Source organism: Choloepus didactylus, chromosome 22 (genome assembly GCF_015220235.1).
Source record: "Choloepus didactylus isolate mChoDid1 chromosome 22, mChoDid1.pri, whole genome shotgun sequence".
Taxonomy (NCBI): domain Eukaryota; kingdom Metazoa; phylum Chordata; class Mammalia; order Pilosa; family Megalonychidae; genus Choloepus; species Choloepus didactylus.
The window spans coordinates 21,902,946-21,928,332 of record NC_051328.1 but is presented as its reverse complement, the minus strand read 5'-3'; the positions used below and the strand labels follow the sequence as shown (position 1 = coordinate 21,928,332).

The following is a 25,387-nucleotide window of genomic DNA, read 5'->3' as shown; positions in this document are numbered from 1 at the left end:
CCTTGGGGAGGCTCCCTGAGTCCCCGCCGCCTGGCCTGCCTGGGTCTGTGGGTGCCCCCTGGCTTGCTCCCCTCAGTTTTGCGTGGCTGCCGGCAGGGGACGGGCACTGAGCAAGACTCAGCAGCGGCGAAGAGAGAACAGAAAGGCGAGCAGCCTGGAATCCCAGGAGCGCCGGCCTGCTGTGGGGTGTCCCCCTCCTGCGCTGGGGTGGAGCTGGGCATTCCCCTTCATCCCCATGCAGAGAGAGCCCTGGAAGCTGGGGGCGGGTGGTGGGAGGCTGGTGACCAGCCTGAGGCCTCCCCTGCAGGCCTGCCCACCCTCACCAGGGTCCACTGGCGATGGCGACACCTAAACAGCGATGCTGCCCCAACCCCCATCTCCCATGGCTGCCTTGGGAGACACATTCTGGGTGTGGAGCACCTTCAGGCCTGGAGGAAGAGGCCTCGGCACATCTGACGTGGCCCAAACTGGACTCTTGCTCACCTTCAGGCTGCCCCTTCCCAAAAAAACTTTGTGTCCTGGCAGTACCAGGTATGTGTTGACTGTGTACCTAGAGTCTCCATCTACCTGGAAGCCCACACTGGCCCCACTCTGCTCTCCTCGTCCCCCACAAAGCAAATCTGATCCTGTCACCCCCTTGCTAGAACTGTTCCACGTCTCCCCACCACCCTCATGCCCACTTTGGGCCACGCAGTCTGGTCTCTACCGACCTCTTCTCCGGCCGGCACATTTGGTGACCTCTGCTTGTCCTTCAGGTCCCCCCTTCCCTGTCCCCCAATGCCTGGGCTGGCTCCTCCTGTGTGTCCCCATGGCCCTTGGTGTCCCCATACTACACGGTGTTATGGGGCCTATTGACTCTCTATCAGCTTGTGAGGTCAGGGACAGCCCCGGAGGAAGGAAGGGGATGGGAAAAGGAGCCCCATGGCTCAGGCCCCTCCGCTATGGTGGCTCCCTTTCCTGCCCAGCTGGACTTCCCAGAACAGAAGTGGCCCCAACCACAAGTGCTTTTCATGTAACATCAGCAGCCAGAACTGGGTCTGACTGAGGGAGGGAATATATGGGACTGGAGCTGGTGGAGCTGGATGGTGGGGGCAGGGGAAATCACTGTGCGATGCATTAAAATCCAGATGTTTCAAGAGAATGGTGCATTGAGCCCCAAGAGAAGAAATATTTGCTCCCACTCTGAAACCTTCTGACTTCTCTCCACCTTTTGTAGCCTAGGTGGTTAGGCCCCTCCTTTTCTCAGTGTCAACAGCCTGACTGATGCACTAGTCCAGACCCCCTCCCTCCATCTGTTCTCCTGTGTCCTGGTGGGTGCTCTGGAGAGGTGCAGAGCTCCCTGAGAAGTTGGCCCCTCCAGCTGGGAGGGGAGGGGAAGAGCCCGGAGAAGCCACAAAGGGTTAAGGCTCCAGGACTGGAAGCTTGCCGCCCAGGTCCTGAGGGTCAGGGTGCTAACTGGTGAGGGCCACGTCTGGTGAGGGTGGCCCTGCTGGATTCTGCTTTGTCTCATGCAGGGGCCAAGTCTGGGCAGAACAGAGAAGGGGATCTGCAGGCCCAAGATTTTTCCCTAAGCCTAGTCTATGGCCTCGGGGGTGAGCTTTCTTCTAGGCTGGGTCCCCCTGATGCCCAAGACAACTGCCACCCCAGGCTTCTGCTTGTTGGATCCACCCTTCTGACCATGGCCCAACATCTGCTGGGGAATGAGAATGGCATTAGTGCCTGAAGGGTCTGGGTTCAAGTCCTGCAGTCACCATTCATGTATTCTCTCAGTTTTCCATGCACTCTTCAAACATCCCCAGACTCCGAGTCTGGCTGAGTCTCACTCTCACAACCGTGCTAGCCTGGGGTAGACTGTGCTGTAATGGACACAGACTTGGGGCCAGGTGGCCCAGAGAAGGTTTTCTGGAGGAGGGGCTGCTTGGGGGAGCTCGTAGAATCAGCTAGAACTTGCCAAGAAGCCAGCAGGAAAGGCACCCCGGGAAGAAGGAGGAGCTTATGCAAAGACCTGGAGGTGGGAAGCAGGGAGGGGCCTGGTGATATTTCAAGAAAGCACAACGCCAGTCCCGGAGGGGCTGAGGTTTTAAGGGTCATGACCCCACATCAGCCGGTTTGGGTGCAAGTCTCCCCAGCACAAGGAGATGAGGCTTTCCTGCTGGGACTCTGCCACCCCAGGGACCAACCCCAGCCAAGAAAGTCCAGGCCCTGTCTCAGAGTTCCTCCCGGGCCTTCCTGTCCTGCTCCTGCTGCCACTGTTGGGTCTTGGTGGGGAGTGTCTCTGCCCAGAACTTCATCTGAGCCTCCCTGAGCTTCTGGCTGCTCCGTGGCACCAGGCTGATCTCCAGGTACTCCTCCGACCGGTTGAACAGGGGCCAAAGCGGCAGCCCCTCTCCGTTGGGGTCCCTGGTGGGAGGAATGGATGAGGGCCAGGGTCTCCCGTGTGGTCCCCTGGGGGCAGACCCTGAGTGGGCCAGGCCCAAGGCCAGGCACGCCCACTCACTCACTCACTCACCCTGTCCGGGCAAAGCGGCTCCACTGGGCCATCATGGTCAGGCTCAGCTGCTTCTCCTCCTCCGTGGCCTCCGGAAAGCCTGGCAGGAGGGACAGACTGGAATCAGGGTCAGGTGAGGCCTGGAAGGGACCCAGGGATCCCTTGTGCTGCCCGGAGACCTTTGTTTCTTCATGCCTGCCCCCCACTCCTTGGAGTCTGGCAGCCTAGGGGGTTGCATGTCTGTCTGTCCTTACCCAGGAGGGAGCTCTCATCTGTGAGGAAGGGCCCCCCGAACACGAAGGCCATCTCAGCCCCATGGTCGGCCCTCACCCAGGCCGGCTTGATCTTTGCAAAAGAACTGGGTCGATGATGGAACTCATAGAAAAAGATGGGGCTCCCAGCATCTGCCAAGAGAGGGCAGGAATCAGAATTAGGCACGGATTCCATTCTATTATTATCCCCATCTTACCAATAAGGAAACCGAGGCACGGAGGGTTTAGGTATCTTGCCCAGGATCACAGTTAGGAGCCTGGGGCTGCCGTTCTAGGGCTGTGTCAGGGATCAGCCACCAAGCTTGGTGGAAACAAGTCTTTTCTCCCAGGAGAAGGACTGATGGGGGAGCAATCACTCATCCGCGACCCCCAGGAATTGGTGAGGTCTCTGACACGTTACTCCACTTCTCTGAGCTTCAGTTTTCTCTTCAGCAAAGTACCCTGCCCAAGTCAATTCTCATCCCTGTGAAGCTGCACCCCAGAGAGGAAATGGGGCTTGGGGGTGGCAGTGGGCATGCGATGTGGGGTGCAAGGTACCGGCTGAGCCTACACCCTCTCGCACCCAGGTGGGGCAGGTGGACAGGGCTATGCTCACCATGGAGGTTTCTTATGAAGTTCAAGATGGGTAAGTTGAAGACAATGTCTCTCACCAAGTCCTGGAAGACTTCACGCACTGTCTGTGAGTCCGAACCACTGCCCAGGTATTCCTCTATGACGGTGGATATCATCTCGGGTGGAACGTTCTGGGGCAAGAGGCCGGGCTCAGGCCTGCTCGGGTCCCACGGCCATGCAGAGCCTTCCAAGAAGCCCCAAATCCTCCAGCCTGACCTGCCTCAGACCCTTATGCCCCAGGGCCAGTCACCTGCCTCCTTGGCTCCCTGGAGCTTCTAGATGGGGTCTGGGTGGAATAAGCTCGAGTTTGGAGGCAATTTCTAGGTCTATAACTGTTTTTTGCCTGTGTGACCTCAGGTTGCTGAGCTTCTCTGAAGGTCAGTTCCTGCCTGGCAGGGCTGTTTGGCAGCGTATGTGAAGTCCCTGGCACAGGGTTTGGCCTGGAGCAGATGCACCATCAGATAGCCAGGAAGTAAGTGAGGGAACAAATGATAGGGACTCCACAGCTCCAGAGAGTGGTGGTGGTGGTGTGCAAATGGGGAGGGCTCTGGGGGTTCCTGAAGAGGAAGCACATGGATCAAGTGCCTCCTCTGTCCCAGCTCCTGGTAGACTCTTCACCTGCAGCACCCAGTCTCCTTCTTAGAACAGCTGGGGTGGCTGGGAAATACCATTCTTGTTTACAGGTGAAGAAATGGGCTTAGAGGGTCGAGGATAACTGTGGACAAGTGGCCAGGGTTGGGCTTTGACCCCAAGGTCCCAGTTAGGGCTCTGGGATCAGAGAGAGCTGACTCCAGCCCTGCCTCTGCCCCTTACCTGCACCACCTCCCATGACTCCTTGAGCCTCAGTTTGCTCATGTGTAAAATGGGGATCAAAAGCTGCCGTGAGGGTTGAAGGAGATGAGTGTCTGCCCTCATGCTCAGCACAGCCCAGGGTGCCTTAAGGGGCAGCCTCCATGATGACAATGATGGGAACCTTCCTCTGTCTAAGAGCAGAACTAAAATGCAGCAGTTGGACCCCTTGATGTTGGAGGATAGGGCTGGAGACTGCGCTGAGCAGGGCAGCCGCTGGCCTCCCTCCCACTTCTTGTCTTACCTGGTAGGTCAACAGGAGCCTCAGGAGGGGCAGGATGTCCTCCCAGCTCATCCGCTCCAGCTGATCCAGGATCCCCCAGCCCTGCAGGGACACCAACCTGTCTCAGTGCAGCCTGACCACTGCCCCTGCTCCCATCCCAGCCCTGAGCCAGGTGTGACCAAGCCCATGAATCAACAGACCTGCAAGTGTGTACCATGAAGGGGCCAGGGGCGGGGGGCGCTATCAGATATGACAGGCAAGTGTTTAGTGACAATATTAGAGAGAGAGGAAGAGAATTGGACCCTCCAAAAACAACCACACAGGGGGCTACAGTGAAAGTTAACAACACCAAACACCAGCTTTATATGACACAGTTTTAAGAGCAAAGACTCAGGAGCCTGACTGCCTGGGTTCAAATCTCAGCTCTGCCACTTACCAGGTGCATGACCTGGGGCAAGTTACTTAAATTCTCTGTGCCTCAATTTCCTCATCAATAAAAGAGATGACAATAGCAGTACCTGCCTCACGGGACTGTTGTGAGGACTAAGTGAGTTGATATGTATAAAGGGCCTGACATAGAGTAAGCATTATGGAAATGTTAGCTATTAAAATTAATTCCACCATTACTAGGCTCTTTGCTAATCTTTGTGGGAACAGGAACAGAAAATTCGCAGAGGGTAAATACAAAGAGTGCATACCCAAGAGGAGATGTTAATCTTCACTAGGAATTAAAGAATTAAATTTAAATCCACACCAGGTGGGTTTGCCCAGGTCTGGGGACCCTGCCATGTTGGCTCTCCCTCGCTTTTACTGTCAACTTGAACCTGACAGTGTGGGGGCAAGGCTGCCTTCTCGAGTCTGGGACACCGTTTCCAGAGACGCTGGAAAGCTTCTACAAGCTAGACGCTTCTACAAGCTTCATCCTTGGCCTAGACGCTTCTACAAGCTTCATCCTTGGGTGTCAAGATTTCATGAGTCTCTCTTACAGGAAGCACCCAAATGGCCCTCCTGGGGACAGAGGGCAAAAACTGTGGACATGCAGATGTTCACTGCACTGTTAGCTTCAGAGATAAAAACTAGAAGCTGCCAGAGTGCCAAAATGAAGGAACATCGCAATGGGACCATCCTCTTTGTGGAAGGTTTTACAGCCGCTAAATTGATTGCTGTGAAGACAAGGAGAAGCATGAGGAAGAAAGGACAGGGTGCTCAGGAGGAAAGCATGACCGACACACTCTCCATGGACCCCTGGTAGGGACTGGGCAGCACTTGGGCCATGCGCTTCCTCAGTGGCCTTGATGTCGTCTGAAACCTTAGAGGTGGTCAGTATCTCGGGCACAGAGTCACATTAACCAGTTGCATGGAGCCTGATGTATAAACCAGACAGCAAGGCAGGAATATGCTGAGGACCAGCATTGCCTGGAAAGCTGCCTCATGCAAAACTGTAGTCCCCAAGAAGGGACCACTTGTTCTGTGATAATGAGGTCCTAGCTGGGTGACCTTGAGTAAGTGAGTCCCTTACAGCTCCCTGACCCGTAGCTTTCTTGCCTATTGGATGGGGATAATGGGAGTGTCTAGCTCACAGGGCTGTGGTGATGAGGGTGGGATGGGAGGCACCTGGCCTGGGCAAGGCCTTAAAGGGCTCTGGGGCCAGAGGACGCTTACCCTGGGGATAAGCCAGCCAAACTCGTGATTGTTGATGCCCAGAAGGAAGGGTACAGAGTGGAACTGCCTCTCCCTCAGGAGCTCCTCGGGGCTCTTGGGAAAGAAGGTGCCGTCGACAGTGTAGGGCATGATATTAATTTTCTGCAGGAGAAAGCAAGGCACAGGGGCCCCCAGTCAGGCCCCCCTGGCTGCAGGCCTGAGCCGCTGAGCCTTAAGGGAAGGTGAAGGGTAGAGGTCACCAGGGCTAGGGGCTGTCGGGAGAGCAGGCAATGGCTGCTTCTCAGCAGGCCTCTTCTCTAGAAGAGGGGCCTCCCTGCATGCCCCCAGGCCTAGCTGGGCCCTCAGTCCCTTCCCCTCATGGGTGGTTGCCCCAAGCCTCACCCCAGAAGGCTGACTGCCCTCTACACCCACAGGAGCTGGACAGGACCCCATTTGTGCCATTGCCGGCCACTTTCCCTAAGTGGTGAGTGCACCTTGTGAGACTTCTTGGTGAGGATCAGCTCTTCACCCGCCTTCTGCCGAAGGCACCGCAGCATCTCAGCTGAGGAGGTGGAACTGCAGGCCAAAGACTCCGCGATGTCCTGGGGACAGTCAAAGGGGTCCGGCCTCCCTCTCAGCCCCTTGCCCCCACCTCCTGGCCCTCTGCCTCCCACAGAGGGGGTGTGTCTGTAGGACGGCCCGGGGCGGTGATACCAGGGATCAGAACTAGAGACTGGCCAGAGACCTGACGCCACCCCCAAGAAGCCTTCCCTGCCTGCCAGCTTGGGTGGTTCAGTCACCCTGTGTGTCCCCCATTACATCATACTGTCATCTTCTTTGTGTGCGACCCTCTAAGCAGTGTCATTAGCCGGTTAACTACGTTCCCATAGCCAGAGGTGTCAGTAAAGGTGTATGGAGTGAACAAAAAAATTGTAGTAGGACTTGGAGAGGGAGGTGTTCCAGCCCAGGCCAAAGTCTGGCAGGGTTGGGGCGGGGTGTGGGTGCTGAGGCTGGGGCGGGGTCAGGGAGCCAGGGAAGGGGAGGCTGGAGGGTGGCTTCCGGCCAGCTCCTGGTGCTGTGGCCGTTAGCAGGAATCTGTATTTGTTACAGGAATGAATGATTGAGCCGTGTTCTTCTTAGGACATAGGAGAGCCGGGGAAAGGTCCTATGTCCAAAGGTCGGGGAAAGTGTCCCCCAGCTTTGGGGAGAGGATGGGCTGCGGAGGGTGATGTTGTCTGGACAGGAGGCGCTGCGTCCATGCCGAGGCCCCGTGTTCCTGCCTCACTGTGGATGCAGGTGGGGGAAGGTGCCCAGCTCAGCCCCTCTGCAGCCAGGTGAGGGCACTAGGTCTCCCAAGGGGCTTGCGTCTGCCCCTCCCGTGGACCCCCAGCATTGCCCCTGTCCCCTCACCATCCTCTCTTGCCTGGACTCCGCCATGTCCTCCTCCCTGGCCTCCCGGCCTCCAGGATTACTCCCTCCAATCAAACCTCCACTCCAAGGCCACCGTGAGCCAAGGAGAATGTTGTTCAAGGTTGTCATTGTCCTGTCTACCTGCCCTCTGGACAAAGTGCAGATTCCTAGGCAGGGCCCATGGAGTCCCTGTGATACTTCTTCAGCCTTTTGCTTCTTGCTCTGTCCTCTAACCTGCTCCATTCCTACTTGTGTCTGCTTCTGTCACTCTGCCTTCTACCTCCAGCCTTTGCAGATGCACTTCCCAGCCTGGAGGCCCTTTTGGTTTCCCCTGGCTACCTCCTAGGAGGCCTTACCATGGGAATCTGTGGTAGGGGTCCAGAGCCTGAATGGAGAGCTGCCTGGGGCAGACAGGGGTGCTCCCTGAAGCCCCCCCTGGGGAAGGGGCCAAAGACAGGCTGCTTGGCAGAAGCCATCCCTGACCGCCTACCCCGGACTGCCCAGCCATTTGTTCTTCTGAGCTCCGATAGGCAGTGTGCTTCCTTCATCCCAGTGGGTCTGTCTCTGCTGACGGGGAGTCCTCTACCAGTGACCGCTGCTCCAGCCCCCCAGGGCAGTGCAAGGCGGGGTGCAGCAGATGCATGTGGGGGAAGGAGGGAAGAAGACACGGACCTGAGCCAGGGACCATGGGTCAGGATCCAGCATCCCCGGCATGGTGATGATCCCGCTCTGTGCGATGGCTCTGTGGAACAGACCCGTGGCCAGCGGGGACAGGACCTGGGTGCAGCACAGAGGACAGATGGTAGTTAGGGGGGTGGGGGCACAGGAGCCCCCCCAGCCCACCCACAGCCCTGTGTGCAGACTCACCAGGGCAGAGACTATTGAAGCACCTGCAGACTCGCCAATGATGGTGACACAGTTCCTATCGCCCCCGAAGGGGGTGATGTTCTCCTGCACCCAGCGCAGAGCGGCCACCACATCGAGGAAGCCCCAGTTGCCAGGTGCGTGCTCGTCCCCAGTGCTGGGGGCAGGGCGGGGCTGTGGTTAGCGCAGGTTGGCTCCCTGGTGGATTCTTCTCGACCTTCTGAGGCTTGCTTTGAGCCAGGCACCAGGAGGCCAGACTCCCCTCTGCTGCCACAGTTTGGCCTGGCTCTGAGCCACGCTTCATGTCCGCATGCACGGCACGTGGTGTGGGTGGGTAAGGCTGGGCAGCCAAGCCAGAGCCAGCTCTCAGATGGTTGACAGAGCCCGTTCTCCCTGTCCACACACCCTGTTGGGACCCTGAACCCAGCCCAGGGGCCAACACCCTCTGCCCCAGGGCCCAAGTTTACTGTCAACTCTGGCTTTGGTTGGGCCCCTTCCCCAGGCTGGGGCCTTGGAGAACACCCCTGTCTCCAGCAGCACGACTGCCCGAGAGGTCCCCAGTCAGGCTCTGGGCTTTCACCCTAAACCCACCACTCCTCTCCTGAGCTGGCCTTTCAATGCAGTCGAGGCCTTCCTCCAGGCCTGCCGTCTCACCTGAAGAAACCAAGGAGCCCGAGGCGGTACTGGATGGTGACCACCACCACATCCCCGTAGGTGGCCAGGGCTGAGCCATCCTGGGATGTGGCGGCACCGACCATCATTGAGCCCCCGTGGATCCACACCATGACCTGCAGGGAGGCCGTGGGACGGTGACCCCCTGCTCCCAGGACCCCAGCTGCCCCCACCCCCCACTATTCTGGGGCATTCTTGGGACCTCTGGCACAGGCTGAGGTCATGGATGGGTTGGGCAGGGTGTGGCTGGGTGGGTGGACAGGGCCCTCTGGGCTGTGCACCGGCTTCCTGGCCCCTGCGGTGGCCCCGGCTGGGCTGTAGATGTTGAGGAGCAGGCAGTCCTCCGAAATGGGGAACACTTGGTGCTTCCCATTCAGCAAAAACCTGCTGTTGTCCATTCTCTCGACATCCTGCAGGCACCTGCGGCCAGAGAGTGAGCCCAAGGGCCAGTGGTCAGCCCTGTGAGCCGGGCCCTGCCAATCTGTCTCTGGCCCACCTCCACCGGGGCTGCTCACATTGGGGGGGCGGTGCTGGTGTCCCGCACACCTTCCCAGGACAGCGCCGGGCGTGGGGCGGAGAACCGGCCAGGCCCTAGTGGCGCCTGGGCGAACGGGATGCCCAGGAAGACGTTCACTCGGCGGTCTGTGCCCTTCACGCCAACCTGCTGGCCCCGCACGCGGCCCAGGGTGGTGTCCACCTCAGGCTGAGGGACATCGGGCCCTGAGGGGAGAGCAGGGGGACAGGGGGTGAGTCTACAGCCTCCACAAGAGCATGGGGTGGCAGATGGACTCCCAAAGTGAAAGGCGCTTTCAGACCCATGAAACGTTTACACTTTCTGCACAGCTCCTTGGTTAACCTTCCCAGCACCCCCGCGAGGCGGTTCCTGAAGTGAAGAAATCAGGCTCTCCCGTGACCCTTGCACCCTGGGCCAGCCAACAACCTTGAGGAACCTCAGCTCGGCTAAATGGGGACAACCTCGTCCCCTGGCGGGACTGCTCAGGGCAGCAAACAGCCTGGCGAGGGTGAAGCCTGCCCGGAGAGGATGCCAACCCTTGGCATCCCTCCGAACCGAGGCACCCCTCCCTGAGCAGGCTGCCCCTCCCTGTCTTGCCTTCTCTCTGCCCCTCCTCCCCAAGTCCTCCCGCACACCCAGAAGCTCCCACCCCTGCAGGCAGCTGTGTCTTACCAGTGGCCATGGCAGGAGATGCCAGAAGCAGACAGACTGCCCAGACCAGGCCCTTGGGCCCAGCTCCCAGCCCTGTCCCCATGCTCCAGGTCCCCACCGCCTGTAGATAGTAGTGGCAGGAGGTGGAATGAAGGCCCTGCCTACAGCACCTCTGATCTCCAAAGGGAAGTGTTGCGAAAGCCTCAGGCCATCCCCCCTGGCTAATGGCCAGCCCCTGGACCTGATGCCTGGTGCCCAGGCTGATCTGGGGGGTGGGGGCTGGGAGAGTGCTCTGAAGAAGACTGGATGGCATTGTGACAACCCCAGGCAAGGGAAGGAGCCTGGGCTTTGGAGATCTGCAGCTCTGGGTTCAAATCCCAGCTCCCAGCTCCGTGACTTCCATGAGACCCTGTGACTCATCTCAAGTGGCACCTCACCAACCTGAGAGAGCAGTGGCCAAGGACCCTGGGGTGCCACCCCACATGGGCAACAGGCTGAGGTGGGGGCTGGTGTCCAGTCCTCCCTGCCTGGGCCCTGACATGGGGTGGAAGGAACTGAAGATGAGGCTCCAGTACAACCTCGGGGCTTTGGGCCTCGGCAGCTCTGCTGCTCTCTGTACCCCCAGTCCCTTGAAGGACCCTCAAGTGATGGGGCAGGTGCAGGACACGGCCCCCAAATGGCCCTGAGGACTCCCAGGCAGGGGAGATAAGGCCTGCAGCAGGGGGGGACAGGGGCAGGAAGATTATATCACCAACCCACAACCCCCTCCAAATCTCCAAAAGACATGCCCCACTGTGTTCAAATCCTGGCTCAGCCAAGGTGATAACCTCACAGCTCGGAGTCTGGGGCTCTGGTCTGTGAAACAGTGATAACAGGACCCATGCACAGGGTTGAAGTGAGGTTACAAGTGTTAACACATGAGGCTCAGCACCCAGGCTCAAAGGAAGCCTGTTCTTGCCTCAGGGCAGGGGTCTGTGGGGGGGGGGGGTTCCTGTCTCTCTGCTGGCTTGGGAGATTCCCTGGCATGGGGAGGGCAGAACTCACCTCTGGGCCTCAGGCCCTAGAACAAGGCTGGCTGGGAGTGGGGGCGGGGCGGGGGCAGATATTCACTGTCAGAAGTGAGGGACGGGGTGACAGTCATGCCTGGACAAGATACCAGACCCTCTGCCGGGGTTCCAGTTCCTGCCGAGAGCTGGACAGAAAAGCCTTAGGTTGAGCCTCTCTTCTGCCAAAAATAACCATTGCAGCTTCCTTCTCAAATCCTCCCTGGCAGCCTCCCCAGCAGGGACAGTTTCCTCTCCCTGAGCCTTGTTCTACAGGTTGAGGCTGGGGGAGGGGCCTCTCTGTTTTCCAGACCTTTGTCCCTCGAGCCCCCTTGTGCATTCTGTTTTAACTCCTGGCTCTTGCACACTCTCCACCAAGGCTTCTTTCGCGGGTTTCAACCCCCACATCCGGGCACCTGGATCTCCTCTTCTCCCACAGTCTCGCCCTGATCCCCTCACCACCCCCCACCCCAGGCATAGATGTGCCAGGAAAGAGCATTTGTTAGCTCTCAGGGCCAAGTTTCCCAACTCCTGCAGCGAGTCCGCCCACACTCTCTGCCCTCCCTCCTAGCACTGTGGGTGGACCCATAGGGCCAGTACTAGGAGGAAGCAAGCAAGGCACCGAGGGCTGGAATTTAAAGAGGCACTTACTTACCTTTCAGGTCATGCAAGTGCAGGGTTGCCTCCTGAGTGAGTGTCTCTTTAAATTTTGTACCTTCAGCCCCTCCTTGCTTTACCCTAGTCCCAGATCTCCTTTGCCCTCTTTGCACTATTGTCTTACTCTTTTGCTCTTGCTTACAGTGATGTAAAAATCACTTTTATTGCCTCCACTTTCCCTCCTTCCAGTCACTCCCAGGAGTTGCCCTTGAACCCCCTGCAATCAGCCGGGCCTGTTGCTGACTCAGGGTGCAAGTCTCGCATTCAACTCACCCCAAGCCATTCATTCCATCCTCCCTGCCCTGGCAGCCGTGACCTAATTAATACCTGGCCTATGGGTGATCAGGATCCCCAGTTCCTCCCAGATTAGGGCTGCATTACAAAGCTCCCTATATTAACAGGACAACAAAGTCCTTCTAAATCCCTATAGGCTTTGGCCCAGGACTCCCAGGACCCTCATATCCTTTACCTCTTACTGCACCATCAGTCAGCACAGGTGGTGACCAAGAAAACAGTGAATATGTGAAATGAAGGAAAGAAGAGTTTCAGGAGTATATCTGTGTGTGTATGTAAGGCGGGGAAAACACACACTACATAAAGAGGGAGAGAGATGGAGAGAAAGGAAGAGGGAAGCCAAGGTTCAAAGTCCTGGGAACCAACGACAAAGAGGTACCACTACACATCCCATTAAAATTGATAAAATGTAAAAGACTGACACTATCAAGTGTTGGCAAGGATACGGAGTAAGTGGAGCTCTCATATGTGGCTGGTGGAGAAAAAAAATGGTATGGCCACTTTGGAAAACAGTTTGGCATTTTCTTAAAAAGTCAAACATCCACTTGCCATATAGCCCAGCAATTCCACACTTAGGTATTTACCCAAGAGAAATGAAATATATGTCTATAGAAAGACTTGTCTGGAAACATTCATAGAAGCCTTATTTAAAATAGCTAAAAGGTGGAAATCACTCAAATGTCCATCAACTGGTGCACAGATAAACAAAATGTGGTACATCTATGCAGTGGAATACCACTAAGCAATAAAAGGAAAGAAGTGCTTGTTGAATCTCAAAGACATTATGCTAATGGAAAGACACCAGTCATAAATCATTCTATTTATATGACATTCTAGAAAAGGCAAACTATAGCAACAGAAAGCAATTCAGAGGTTCTCAGAGCAGAGCACAGGGAGCTTTTAGAGCGATAAAAGCATTCTAAAACTTGATGTGGTGGTAGTTGCGTATCTGTATACATTTATTCAAATTTATCAAACTATATACCTAAAATGTGTGAATGTAATTGTATGTAAATTATTCCACAATAAACCTGTTAAAATATCATATAACTATTAAGAAGCCTAAAAAAAGGTCCCAGAACCCACTTTTGGAAAGTATTCTGTGCATCTGCAGGACCTACAAACATACAAGGGCATATAGCAGGCGCTCAATAAATGCTTTCAGGACACAGCGGAAGCATTTGGCACCAGTGTTCACTAAAAGGAAAGCCCCGCCCTCCTCCAGAGTTCAAGTCCACAGGGGCTTAAGTTTATCCTTGTCTGCCATCTGGTGGCCAGAATAGGGAAACGCGGGGATCTGCGTCCCCGTCCCAAACCTCACCAGGCCCTGGGGCTGGGCTCAAATGCAGCAGAGGAAGTAAGAGGAACTTTCCGCCTGGGAAAACTGGTGCCTGGAAAGGGCAGGTTGGTAGAGGCAGGGCACGGGGGGAGTCCTAGCAATTACGGGAGGAGGGATACAGCCTCTGAAGACAGAGGGAAAATGCTCTGGTGGAACAAAGAGACAGATTGAACACAATTTGGCACTTTTGAATGCAGAGATAAAATATAATAGAGATTTTTTTTGGGGGGGTGGGTGGGGGAGGTGGGGGAGGTGGTGGGGGGAGAAGTTCAGGAAAAGCAAATAGGTAGGTTGAAAAACAAATCAAGTGGTCACCCACAGTGAGCAGCAGCATGCTCAGGGGATCTGGGGGCTAGCAAGGAGAATTGTAAAAGGCAAGAGGAGACTTCCCTGGATGGAGAGGCGGTCAGCAGGAATCCTAGATATTCTGAGCCTTCTAATCCCTCAGTCCCACTTCCAGGAAACATCCCACAAATAAACATGGATGTTCTACTATTGTGTGTTTGGGCCCCACAGTGTCTGCAGAGCTACTGGGAATAAAAGCAAACCTAGGAACAAACTCATGTTGCAGGAAGCTGCCAGGTTCTCGTGGCTGCTACACAATCTGCCCAGGCTCCGGGACCCATGGACATGCCCATTCCTGCATCTCACCCAAACGGAGTCACCTCCATGGGACACACTTAGAGGGGTGGGTGGATTCTTTGAAATGTCAATGACAGATGACATTTAATCTAGGGGGACAACAGGTGGGGATGGTGACTTTCACATCCTTAGTAGTTCGTGATCTTGGTGGCTGAACCTCTGAGCAACAAGGTCTCCTGGCACCCAGGTTTCCTATTGGCCATTTATAGGTATGAGAACACGCAGGATGGCTGAGAGGTGGAGATTGGCTTCTGATATCCGGGTGAGGGCGACATTCCCCCAAGCTCCCTCCCTCAAGGTGGAGAAGGGGGCTCAGAGGAGAGGAGAGAGAGAAGGGGGAGAGGAGGGAGGTGAGGAAGAAGAGTCGGGGCCCAGAGCCCAGTGGCTGTCGGGGAAGATGAGCTTCCATGGGGTTTCCCCAGCCCCAGCTTCGTGGGAGGATTTCTTGAGTGTGTCTAACAAGAGAGGGCCAGGCCAGGCCTGGCAGCTGACTGCATGACGTAGTTTGCTGAATGGATGGCTGCTCATGTGACTGAAGGGATAACCTATTGGCTCCTTGGTGAGTGAGTGGGGAGCACATCAGGCAGCTCTCCACCTGCACTCAAGCCCACCCCCCAGCCCCGGACATGGAGCTACAGTTCCATGTGCTTCTCTTTAGCCTCCGTTAGCTCCTGGACCTTCTGGGGCAGGGTCTTCATCCAGAACTGGAACCTGTCAGCCTTCAGGGCCTGGCCCACCATGGGCTGTATGTCCAGTTGCAGATATTGCTCCTCCTGGTCGAACACGGGCCAGTGGGGCAGGCCCTCGCCATTGGGGTTCCTGCAGACAGGCCCTCCCAGCAGGGCAGAGTGAGGGTCACTCAGAGCCCTGCTGAGTCCAGACCCGCAGTGACACCCTGACTGGGGTCAGGCAAGGGGCCACGCTGGCTAGGTGGGCTTGGGGCATGAGTGGGGGGGGGGTGGATTCCAGATGTAGGAAAGAAACTACTTCCTGCTAGAGTGTCAGCTCCATGAGGGGCAGGGCAACCTGTTGTCTGTCTCTCCCTCTCAGAGGGACAGACACTATTGCCTGCCCTCCGGGTCACCAGGAGATGGGACGAATGCCCTCTCTGTCCGTGTGGGTCCTGGAGCTGGGCAAGGGGCATGTGCATGCTAGTGGGGTCACCATAGACAAGGGGAGCCCTAGATGGATGCAAGCCCCCCATGGAGGGTAAGGTAGGGGTGTGCCATCTCACCCATTTCGAGCAAGATTGGCCCAGTACTTCATCATCTTCCTGCTCAGCAGCTCCTCCTCCTCAGTGATGTCAACTGCAGAGAGGGCGTGTCCAGGTTGGGCCACCCCAGCCCAGCTGCCAGGTCATGCCCGTGGACCACCCCCACCCCCCCACCATCTCACGTATGGCTTTCCCTCTCCCCCCTGCCCCCATGCCCACCTCTCTGCCCACTCCCCCACAGCCCTGGGGAGCCAGCCCCTCCTCTTGTCCAAACCCCTCTACTTGTCCCAGCCTCTGGCTGACTTGACACACTGGGCTCATTCCTGACCTGAAAGGTCCCTTCTTCCTTCTGACACTGGCCAGTCATTTAAGAGACTAATATGCCTTTGAAACACCCTCCTCTGCACCCATGCCAGATATCCTGCATCAGGGTGGGGAGGGGTAGAGAGAGCACAGGCCCCCCCCCCCACTCCCGTCCTGTCCACAGAGTCTTGGAGTCCAGTCCTGGCTCAGCCTGTCGAGCTGAGCCTCTCTCTATGGGCCTCAGTTTCCTCGTCTGTACAGTGAGGGCCGTCATCCCTCAGGGGCCAGCCCCACCTCCTGGGAATGAGGAGCCGCTGAAGAACCCTGCCCAGGAAGACTCACCGGAGGTCTTCCAGAAGGAGGTTCCAAAAACAAAGAGGATCTCATCGCCGTGGTCTGCCCTCACATGGGGCGGCTTGGTGTCCTTGAAGATGCTGGGACGATGCTGGAACTCATAGAAGTAGACAGGGCCACGGGAACCTGGGGGAGGGGCCCGCGGGCAAGCTGTGGCACGGCAGACCCTCAGCTGGAGTTTTCCTCTATTATCTCCCATGGTGACGAGAGACCTAGTCCAAGGCTGGCTGGAATCTGGACAATGGGATGGGATAGCCCCAGGCTGAAGCAGGGAAAGGTCTGGGTTCAACATCCTGGCCTTGGAACTTCCTGGCTATGCGGTCTTGGGCAAGTTACTGAAGGTCACTCAGTGAACCTACCTCCTCCTCGTTAAATGGGGACAATATCTGTCTCTTAGACTGGCCATGAGGATTTACTGAGAAGAGGGACATCAAGTGCCTGGTACCCAAGAGCTCAATAAACAGACAGGTAGTGTCCTGGACACTGACAGGCCTTAGCTGGGAACCACGGCCCTGGGCTGCCCCCTGCCCAGTAGGGCCTTAGTTACAGGTGTACTCACGCTGAAATTTTGCTACTTGGAGTGCAGGGATCACAAAGAGGAAGTCCTCCATCATCTCATGGAACTGGGCTCGCAGGTTCTCAGAGTCCTCATTGTCCCCCACATACTCCTCCATCAACAGGTCAACAAACTCAAGAGACACCTTCTGTCCCAGGTGGGCCAGGAGGAGTCAGGTTAGGCGGGCTGCCAGGGTGGGGGCAGGGGCAGGGGGGCCAGTTCCATCATGGGACAGGGAATGGGGGAAGGAGCCAAGCCCTCGGGTGGCCTTACCCTCAAGCAGACATACCCCAGCTTGTGCTCATGGGGGATGCTGCCTAGGCAGAACATCTGGGGGAAGGGCTCCCCCTGACTCGGGACAGGAGCCGAGACCCTCCCATTGGGGCAGAACCCTCACCAACAGTGCCAACGTTTTCTGCAGGGCAGCCCGCATGGTCTCTCTGTCCATTTCCTCCTGGCTGCCAGAGGTGCTGCCCTGGGGAGAGTCTTGAGTTGGGGGTGGGCTGGGCCTGGAGCTACAGAGCCTTGAAACCACCCACTGATGGACTCCCCTGGTGCGACTTTGGGCTGGGCCTCACCGAGGAGAGGAGCCAGCCGTACTCATCGTTGTTGACCCCGATGATGCTCGGTACTGGCTGAAAGTCAGCAGAGGCCAGCAACTCCTGGGGGTGCCTGGGCAGGAAGGTCCCATCCACCATGCCAGGGATGATCTTGAAGTGCTGAGGGAGAGTGTAAAGTCAGGGAGCAAGGCTCAATGCCTACAAGACGCCAGGCACACTTTCTGATGCCCTCCCTGGGCCTCCCACTCCCACCTGGCTCGTTCCAGGATGCTCACACCCACCCAGGAGGTCCTAAGCTGAGTTTAGTGCAGCCTGGCTTTGATTTCCCCTTCAGGGTGGGGGACACTGGGGCCTGGAGATGGGGTGACTTGTCCTGGGAGAATGGAAGGGCACCAACACCCTATCCCCACTCCCCACCCCCCATTCCTCTACACCCAAGCCTATGCCAACTGACCTTGTTGATGGCCAGAATATCCTCTTCGGCCTTGCCCCGCAAACAGCCCACCAGGGCCTCTGAGTCGACCTGCCCACAGGCAGACAGGTTGGCCACCATCTGTAACGGGACCAGCAGGGGCTGGCTCATCCTTCCCAGTGCACTTCAAATCTCAAGGGGTACTGTGTGTGGATTCCCACAGTTTTGAAACTGTTCCAGCCTCCCTGATGTTCAGAGGGCTCAGGCAGAAGGGCCATCCCACCAGCCTAGAAGATTCCACCCATAATGGGGGCCCCCAAGCCAGCCGCTTTGCAGACCACAGAACATGCTCAGCTTCTGTGATGGCAGAGGTCTGTGGAATCTGACACTTGAGTCCCTTGGCCATCCCCGGATGGGCAGCAGTTCCCGAGGTGCCCCAATAGCAGGGGGAGCCCTCATCATTCCCATTTAACAGAGGGAGTAATGGAGGCCCTGAGAGGTCAGGGGTGAGCAGCAGGCTGGACTTCCCGCCGCTAGGGGCACTCACTGTGGAGACCACGTCAGACGAGCTGGCGATGAAGCCGGGCAGCAGGGCCACGCCACTCTCCATGATGGCACCATGGAAGAGTCCTTGGGACATGGGGGACACGATGTGTGAGGACACACTTGTGCCACCCGCAGACGCGCCAAAAATGGTGACACGGCCAGGATCCCCTCCAAAGTAGGCGATGTTCTGCTGGACCCAGTGCAGGGCAGCCACTTGGTCCAGGTAGCCCCAGTTGCCAGTTGCATGCTTGTCTCCAGTGCTGGGAGGGGTCAGGGATGGGGATGATGGTGCTGTCCTGGCTCTGCTTGGCCCACTTTGCCCCACCCAGCCCTGGCCTCACCTGAAGAAGCCCAGGACACCTAGGCGGTACTGGATAGTGACCACCACCACGTCCTCAAAGGCCGCCAGCATGGAGCCATCATACATTGAAGCCATGCCCATCACAAGCGCACCGCCATGGATCCACACCATCACCTGGGGAAACCGAGGCACAGGTACCATGTGGCTCCCACCCAGCCCAAACCCTACCAGCATTGTGAGTGACCTGGGCTAACCACTGCTTTGGATCTGTCCACCTACCCAGCAAGACAGGCTGGTGTCTTTGTGACCTGGGCTAAGGATGACACAAGTTCTATTGGAAAGACCAGACCTCCCATACTTTGGGGCCTGCACCATGTATCAAAGCCTGGCTCTATTTCTCCCAGAACCCTCTCTAAGGAGGAAAGAAAAAAGGGGTCTCTCTCCTGACCGTCCCATGAGCACATTCATTGAAAGTGGCTTTCATTTTCATTTTCATTGGCTTAACAGATGATGTGGCTGGGATCTCTGGTGACATCAAAGTGCAGCCCTTGGGCACCTGAGTAGGTCTCCTGGGTTCAGGTAGGTTGGGTGAGCCCTGGATCCATCCCACGGCCACAGCCTCTGACCTCTGGGAGCAACCAGGGCTCTGAGACCTCATTCATTACCTAGGGGCCAGATGCCCACTTTGGGTAGGCCCACCTTGAACTTGATGATCAAAGTGGTGGTTCCTTGGTGAGAGGCCTCTCAACACGGTCCACACTACAGTGGGGCCCAGTTTGATTGACCCTCCCACTTCCCAGACGGCTGCAGCTAGGCACTCACAGGTAGGTTGGTGCCTTCATGGGTATGGGCAGGTGTGTAGATGCTAAGGTACAGGCAGTCCTCGGACATGGAGGGGAGGGTCAGGGTCAGATTCGACAATTTCTGCATCATCACATTCACGGCAGTGATGTCCTGCAAACACCTGGAAGCCACGGCAGACAGTCAGTCCAGGGGCCATGCTTGACCAAAAGCAGACCCCAGGCCCAGATTTGCTCCCAGCCACGCTTAGCCTCCCTCCCCTGATACTCATTACACATGGTCCTTCCCTGAAGTCCCTCCCCGACAGGTCACAGGCCCCAGGCGGCGGGGAAGCTGGGATGGTCTTCCAGGGAGACCCTAAGGCCTTGGGTACCACTCGTCCCAAGCCTGGGACAATCTTGACTCTTGGAGGTCTCTATGAGAACCATTGGTTGAGGCGTTGACATTCGCCACTGCATCCCTGTGCCCAGGATGGGCCTGGAACAGGGGAGTGGCCCACATACATGAGTTGCATGAATGAATGGGTGTTAATTTCTCATGAGAAAAGTGGTGGATGTCCTTAAGTCCTTCATCCCAAGTCCAGACTCTCAGGGAGCCTCATTACTCTGGCACAGTTACCAGTTGTAGGGACAGACACATGCCCCTTGGCCAATGGCACCTGGCCCTGGCTGTTGGCACAGTGATTGTGGAGAGTGAGGGTCCCCAGGGAGCCACCTCTGCTGCCCTCTTTAGGGATGTGCAGGATTACTAGAGTCAGGGGCTCCTACAAGTTTCAAGAGCCAGCCTGAGCCTCTCCTGAAGACACTTCTCCCTGGTGGCAGGGAACACTTGGCATAACCAGAATCAGGGAGGTACGTGTCTCTACTCATCCCTTCAGCATGTGCAGTGAATGCTCTCTGAGTGCCAGGCCCTGAGCTGGAAGCCTGGACCAGTTACCTCACCCCTTGGCATGCTCATTGGAAAACTGGTTGGTTGTAGGGGTTTAGATGAGATGTCAACTGCGGCCGGGCCCAGACTCAGAGCACCTCCCTCCTGGGGCCTGGAGTTCCCTGGTTCCCTGGGGGAGAGCTTACATGGCTGGGTGGGAGGTCCCATCCCACACACCACTCCAAGGTTCAGGATTCTGGGGGGGTGCAAACCGCAGTGGCCCCAGGGGCGGCTTGGCAAAGGGAATTCCCAGGAAGCTGTGGACCTCTGCGTTGGCGCCCTTTACGTGGACAAGGCTCCCCCGCACCTGCCCCGTGTGTGTGGTCCGGATGGGGCCGGTGGAGTCCTGGCCTGTGGACAGAGAGATGGACATCAGGGTTGGGCCAGCCCCAAGAGCTGCCCTCCCGGACCGTTAGGACTGCTTCCCAGCCACGGCTCAGCTTAGGGGAGCCTGGTCTGAGCACTCGGTCTGTTTAAGGGCATCCTGTGTGTAACCCTGCCCCCACCTCCAACCCCCCCGACCTCTCTGGGCCTGGTCTGCAGCCTTTCCTGCCAGGCTCAGCAAGGCTCCCTGGGGCTTGGCACTGCAGTTGGGCCCCAGGAGCGTCAAACAAATGGTCACAAGCGCTTGATGGAGTGAGGGTGTCCTCTCAAGGAACCAAGAGCCAGGGCACGTGAGGCAACAGGCATGTGGGAATCGGACAGAGATGGTTCCTGACCTCAGGGATTTCATGTTTTAGGTGGCAAGAAATAACATAAAGAAGGCATCCTACAAACAAGGAGCGATGTTGGTAAGGAGGGCTATGAAGGAGAAGTGCAGCTGTGACTGGAGTATAAAAAAGCTGCAGCTGTCCTGCTATGGGGATCAGGGGCAGGAAATGACGAAAGATCCAATATTATGAATAGATAGTTTCTACAAATGAATAAGAAACATGCCAGCCACCCAACGGAAGACAATAATGGCGAAAGAATATGTTCAGACAGAATAAGCAATACAAATAAATGGCTCTTAAACAAAAGAAAAGATGTTCACCTCATGTTAAGAGAAATGCACATTGAAATCTGACTGTAATGTTGACGACTTATTTTGTCACAAAAAGCAAGACAACCAGACATTATGTATTTTCTGTTGGAAGTAAACAGAACCACATATGAAGTCTTGCAACATAAATGCACACATGTACAAACCAAGAAAACAAAACATAAAACCTGGGTTTGTTAATCTCTCTCATCAAGCCTCTAGAACCTAAATACAAGTTTAAGGGCATACAGGGATGGAGAAAGATGTGAAAAGATACTACAGGGATGTAATCAGCACAACCCAAACTATGGGACCCTCTACAGAACAAATAACCTGGCTTCTTCAACACAAAAAACAACAAAATTCCAAGAGAGGCAGACGGGGAATCTGAAGATCGAAAGAGACTCAAGAAAAGTCTGGCAGTTCCTGAAACGATTATACATGAAGTTACCATATGACCCAGCAATACCTTCCTAAGTATAACCCAAGAAAATGAAAACATATGTCCACCCAAAAACTTGCAGGTAAATGTTCATAGCAGAAGTATTCATAATTGCTAAAAAGTGGAAATAATCCAAATGATGACTGGATCAATAAAATATGATATAGCCACACAATGGAATATTATTCAGCAGTAAAAAGAAAGTACTGAGAACATGCTACAACATTGAAAACGTGATGCTCAGTGAAAGAAGTCATTCATAAAGGACCACATAGCATATGATTCCATTTACATGAAATGTCCAGAATCCATAAGGCTGGGGAGGGGGAAGGTTGAGGGGAAAGGAGGAGTGACTGCTAATGGGCACAGCTTTCTTTTGGGGGTGATGAAAATATTCTAAAATCAGTTGTTGGTAATGCTTGTACAACTCTCTGAATATCCTAAAGTGTAAAGTAATTGTACACTTTAAATGGGTGAATTGTATGGTATGTGAATTATACCTCAATAAAACTGTCATAAAAGCAGAAATCCATCAACCTATTTGCAAAGTATGGGCCTTATTTGGATCTGATTAAAACAACAACCCTGTAAATACCATTTATGAGATAATATGAGAAATCAGAACATTTGACTAGATATTTAGTTACATTAAGAAATTATGGTGTTCTCTTAGGTTTTAATGTATTAGAATAGCTAGAAGTAAATACCTGAAACTACCAAACTCCAACCCAGTAGTCTGGACTCCTGAAGACGATTCTATAATAATGTAGATTACAAGGGGTGACAGTGTGATTGTGAAGGCCTTGTGGATCACACTCCGTTTGTCTAGTGTGTGGATGGATGGGTAGAAAAGTGGGGACAAAAACTAAATGAGAAATAGGGTGGGATGGGGTGGGATGGTTTGGGTGTTCTTTTTTTTACTTTTATTTTTTATTCTTATTCTGATTCTTTCTGGTGTAAGGAAAATGTTCAGAAATGGACTGTCGTGATGAATGAGTAACTATATGATTGTACTGTGAACAGTTGATTGTATACCATGGATGATTGCATGGTATGTGAATATATTTCAATAAAACTGAATTAATTAAAAAAAAAGAAACTATGGTGTTGTGTTTACATAGAGAGAGGGACATACATACATATATATATATATATTCCTTTTCTTTTAGAAGTACATGAAAAATTTACAGGGGCTATAATGTCTGGGATTTGCTTCAAATAATGGTGCCGGGGAGATGAGGTAGTACAAATAAAATGAGGTTGTCCAGGTCATGATAATTTTTGAAAGGGAATGATGGATTCATGGGTTTGTTAATCTATTCTCTTTATCTCTGAGTATGTTTCCACAATAAAAACAAAAAACGAAAAGAAAAAAGCAGCCTCATGGACCTATTACCTGTTACTTACCAGATCAGCACAAATTAGCAGAGCATGTTTGGTGCCACCTGGTAGGGTGAGGCCAGGGTCTACAGCCACTCACAGGCTCCAAGGAGGGCAATTTAGCAATGCCTTTCCAAATCAAAAACCCACCCCTCTCCCCGGCAACATGCCGTCTCCATACACAGCTCCTTGCTGGATGGGATGCGATGTTTGTCCACGTATTTCACTGCAGCCACCAGACAATGATGCCTGGTGTTTGTTATAGCAAAGGACAAAGCCTGCTGAAATGGCCCTTATCGGAGGCCAGTTACAGTACTGCTTCATCCTCGAAGAAAAGCCCTTCTATTAAACAGTTTGACGAAGCTCTACCACGTAGGGGTGGAGGAGGTCTCTGCCTGGCGTCAGGAAGTGTCAAAGGCCAGGGCCCAGAAAGGGGGTGAGTTTCAACCATTTGGGTGGAATCTAAGGGTGTGGGCACACATCCATTCTTAGGTAAACTGGGCCAAATGTGGAAGGCCCTGGAGACCTTTAATGGTCCCTGTGGAGGAGCCACAACTGGGTGGAACACGTGAGGGTCGGACCCACCACCCTGTGTCCTCTTATATCTTATCAATTATTTTCTCAACATTGGTCCAATCCAAAATAATAAAAGGGCAGTGAGGCTTCTAGGGCGTCCAGAGGTCTGATGACTTCCAAAAGCCTGGTGGGTGGGGATGGGTGGTGGGTGGGCGTGGTGGTGGTGGTGTTAAATGGGAGGGATGAGTGTGGGCCATTGACCGGAAGATTCGTCTGGGAAGGGGGAGGGTAGTAGGGTCGCATAGGTAGGGGGCATTTTGGGTGAGAGGATCATGCTTGATGAGAAAGGGCCAAAGGCCAAAGAAACCTTGGACGTCCTAGGCATGGTGCTCCTGATAAGGGGAGAAGGTGTCCCAGAGGCAGAAGGCAGTCACAAAGGGTGATCACCTCTGCCCTAGAGAGCCAGCCATGCCTTCACTCTGCACAGGGTGCAGGGGGGTGAAGGAGACACAGCAGCTGCCTCCGTGGGCTTTAGGAGAAGCCCAGGAGCTTCTCTGTGCTTGTCTGTGCCAGATCCCCAGATGTTGGAGTTGGGGCCCCTGGGGACGGGACTCAGTTGGTCCCTCTGGCCAAGGGCACGACACACTTGGGCCGGACAAACGAGGAAAGATTCTTATTAGTACTATTGTTGTTATTACCGGCGGACAGCGCCGGCTCCAGTCACAAACACGAGGAGGGAAACATCTCGAAGTCCCTCCGCCCCGTCTCTGCGTGCCTTAGCGCCCCTGGAACCCGACAAGACCCAACCTCTCTGCGCCTCAGGGCGCCCACCCGGGGCAGTCGGGAGGGGTCTGGCCCGCGCAGGGTTCCCGTGCTGTCCTTATCTCCATCAGCTGCAACCTCCCCGGGGCCTTCCCTCCCTCAGCCTCAGGTTCTGCCTCTGCAGACTTTGGAGGCTCCGACCCGGCTCCTGCCCACGCGGGAGTCTCACCCCCGGCCGGGACGAGGAGAAGCAGGAGCCCAAAGGCCACGGCGCTCAGCCGGTCCAGCTGCATGGTCCACTCGCAGGTCCTCCTTTTCGCTACAGGCAGGCTCGCTGCTTTTCACCGAAAGGCTGCCCCGGGGCGGGTTCGGCCACGGATCAGCGCCTTGCCCGGGCGAGGAGTTTGGACTGGAGTGAGAGGAAGCCGGGTGGTGGTGAGAGGTTGCGCGTCCGGGTTGGGCAGGGGAAAGGTCGGTCAGCCTGGAGACAAGGGCGCAGGTTGGGCTGGGAGCCAAGGGCAGGCAGATGCCGGCTCCCTGGCTTCTCAAATCAATAAAATGTGGTATACCCCCACAATAAGAGCCCCGCCGAGACCTGGAACTCTTTCCTCAACCCTGGAGTCATTACGTTCACTGTCGGTGCAGTCACAGGCCGGACGAGGCTGTGTGGGTGTGGGTGTGGGGGGGTGTTCGAGAGAGGAGGTTGCAATAAGCTGTGTTTGGGGAATCCAGGAGGGCTTCCCTGAGGAGGTGCACGATCAGAATACCTACAGATAGAGACATGAGAACGACCTTCGTTCGGGCGAAGGAAACGGCCTGAGCAAAGGCAGAGAGGTGCGACTGTACCCTTTATCCTGAAAGCTCCTCCTTGCGCTTCAAGGTCTTATAGCTTACTGGGTCCCCTATTCACGGCCCCTCATCCCCTTAGTGCCCCCGGTCTGAGAGTCTCCGCGGGCTCTCTCTGTACTCAGTCAGGCTCTCTTTTCGAGGCGCACACGTGACTTTGGCTTTTCCTCCCCCACCTCCCGCCGAGGTCGAGGTCAAGGTTCTTTACTCATTTCACAAACATTTATTGAGCGCCTGCTCGGGCCCACGGTGCAGCGAGAGAGGCAGGGGCATTCC

At 55.4% G+C, this 25,387-nt stretch overlaps 2 protein-coding genes across 6 annotated transcripts; both read right to left on the bottom strand.

Annotated features, from left to right (window-relative positions):
- Positions 1–1,674: 1,674 nt before the first annotated feature.
- CES3 (carboxylesterase 3) lies at positions 1,675–16,068 on the bottom strand. 3 transcript variants are annotated; one of them, XM_037816173.1, is made up of 14 exons: positions 16,030–16,068; positions 15,406–15,478; positions 9,547–9,751; positions 9,313–9,451; positions 9,014–9,147; positions 8,363–8,516; positions 8,168–8,272; positions 6,580–6,687; positions 6,107–6,247; positions 4,466–4,546; positions 3,356–3,503; positions 2,743–2,892; positions 2,510–2,588; positions 2,208–2,400 (listed from the first exon to the last, which is right to left on the bottom strand). In XM_037816173.1, exons 2-14 carry the CDS (start codon positions 15,407–15,409, stop codon positions 2,208–2,210), a joined length of 1,641 nt encoding a protein of 546 aa, XP_037672101.1. In that variant the 5' UTR covers positions 15,410–15,478; positions 16,030–16,068. The 3 variants fall into 3 exon arrangements, with proteins under 3 accessions (XP_037672100.1, XP_037672102.1, XP_037672101.1); XM_037816172.1 differs by lacking the exons at positions 15,406–15,478; positions 16,030–16,068 and adding an exon at positions 10,218–11,106 and having other exon boundaries at positions 1,675–2,400; XM_037816174.1 differs by lacking the exons at positions 9,547–9,751; positions 15,406–15,478; positions 16,030–16,068 and having other exon boundaries at positions 1,679–2,400; positions 9,234–9,370.
- On the bottom strand, positions 9,616–24,704 carry CES2 (carboxylesterase 2). 3 transcript variants are annotated; one of them, XM_037816177.1, is made up of 12 exons: positions 24,495–24,704; positions 20,291–20,495; positions 19,239–19,380; positions 18,457–18,590; positions 18,117–18,375; positions 17,612–17,710; positions 17,176–17,316; positions 16,995–17,072; positions 16,601–16,745; positions 16,030–16,167; positions 15,406–15,478; positions 9,616–9,751 (listed from the first exon to the last, which is right to left on the bottom strand). In XM_037816177.1, the coding sequence occupies exons 1-12, from the start codon at positions 24,556–24,558 to the stop codon at positions 9,730–9,732; spliced, it is 1,500 nt and encodes a 499-aa protein (XP_037672105.1). In that variant the 5' UTR covers positions 24,559–24,704; the 3' UTR covers positions 9,616–9,729. The 3 variants fall into 3 exon arrangements, with proteins under 3 accessions (XP_037672105.1, XP_037672104.1, XP_037672103.1); XM_037816176.1 differs by lacking the exon at positions 9,616–9,751 and adding an exon at positions 12,692–14,990 and having other exon boundaries at positions 16,601–16,742; XM_037816175.1 differs by lacking the exon at positions 9,616–9,751 and adding an exon at positions 12,692–14,990 and having other exon boundaries at positions 24,495–24,703.
- Between the last annotated feature and the right edge of the window lie 683 nt (positions 24,705–25,387).

Bases quoted from the DNA above. Each gene is read 5' to 3' on its own strand.
- CES3 (XM_037816172.1), bottom strand. From the start codon at position 10,509: ATGCCATCCAGTCTTCTTCAGAGCACTCTCCCAGCCCCCACCCCCCAG. The intron at 9,452-9,546 runs GTGAGCAGCCCC...CTCTGGCCGCAG, and splicing joins ACCAGCACCGCCCCCCCAAT to GTGCCTGCAGGATGTCGAGA. The intron at 8,273-8,362 runs GTGAGTCTGCAC...TGCTGCACCCAG, and splicing joins CTTCAATAGTCTCTGCCCTG to GTCCTGTCCCCGCTGGCCAC.
- CES2 (XM_037816175.1), bottom strand. From the start codon at position 24,558: ATGCAGCTGGACCGGCTGAGCGCCGTGGCCTTTGGGCTCCTGCTTCTC. The intron at 18,376-18,456 runs GTGAGGCCAGGG...GACCCCTCCCAG, and splicing joins GGTGTCCTGGGCTTCTTCAG to CACTGGAGACAAGCATGCAA. The intron at 16,746-16,994 runs GTGAGGGTTCTG...CACCTGGGACAG, and splicing joins AGAAAACGTTGGCACTGTTG to AAGGTGTCTCTTGAGTTTGT.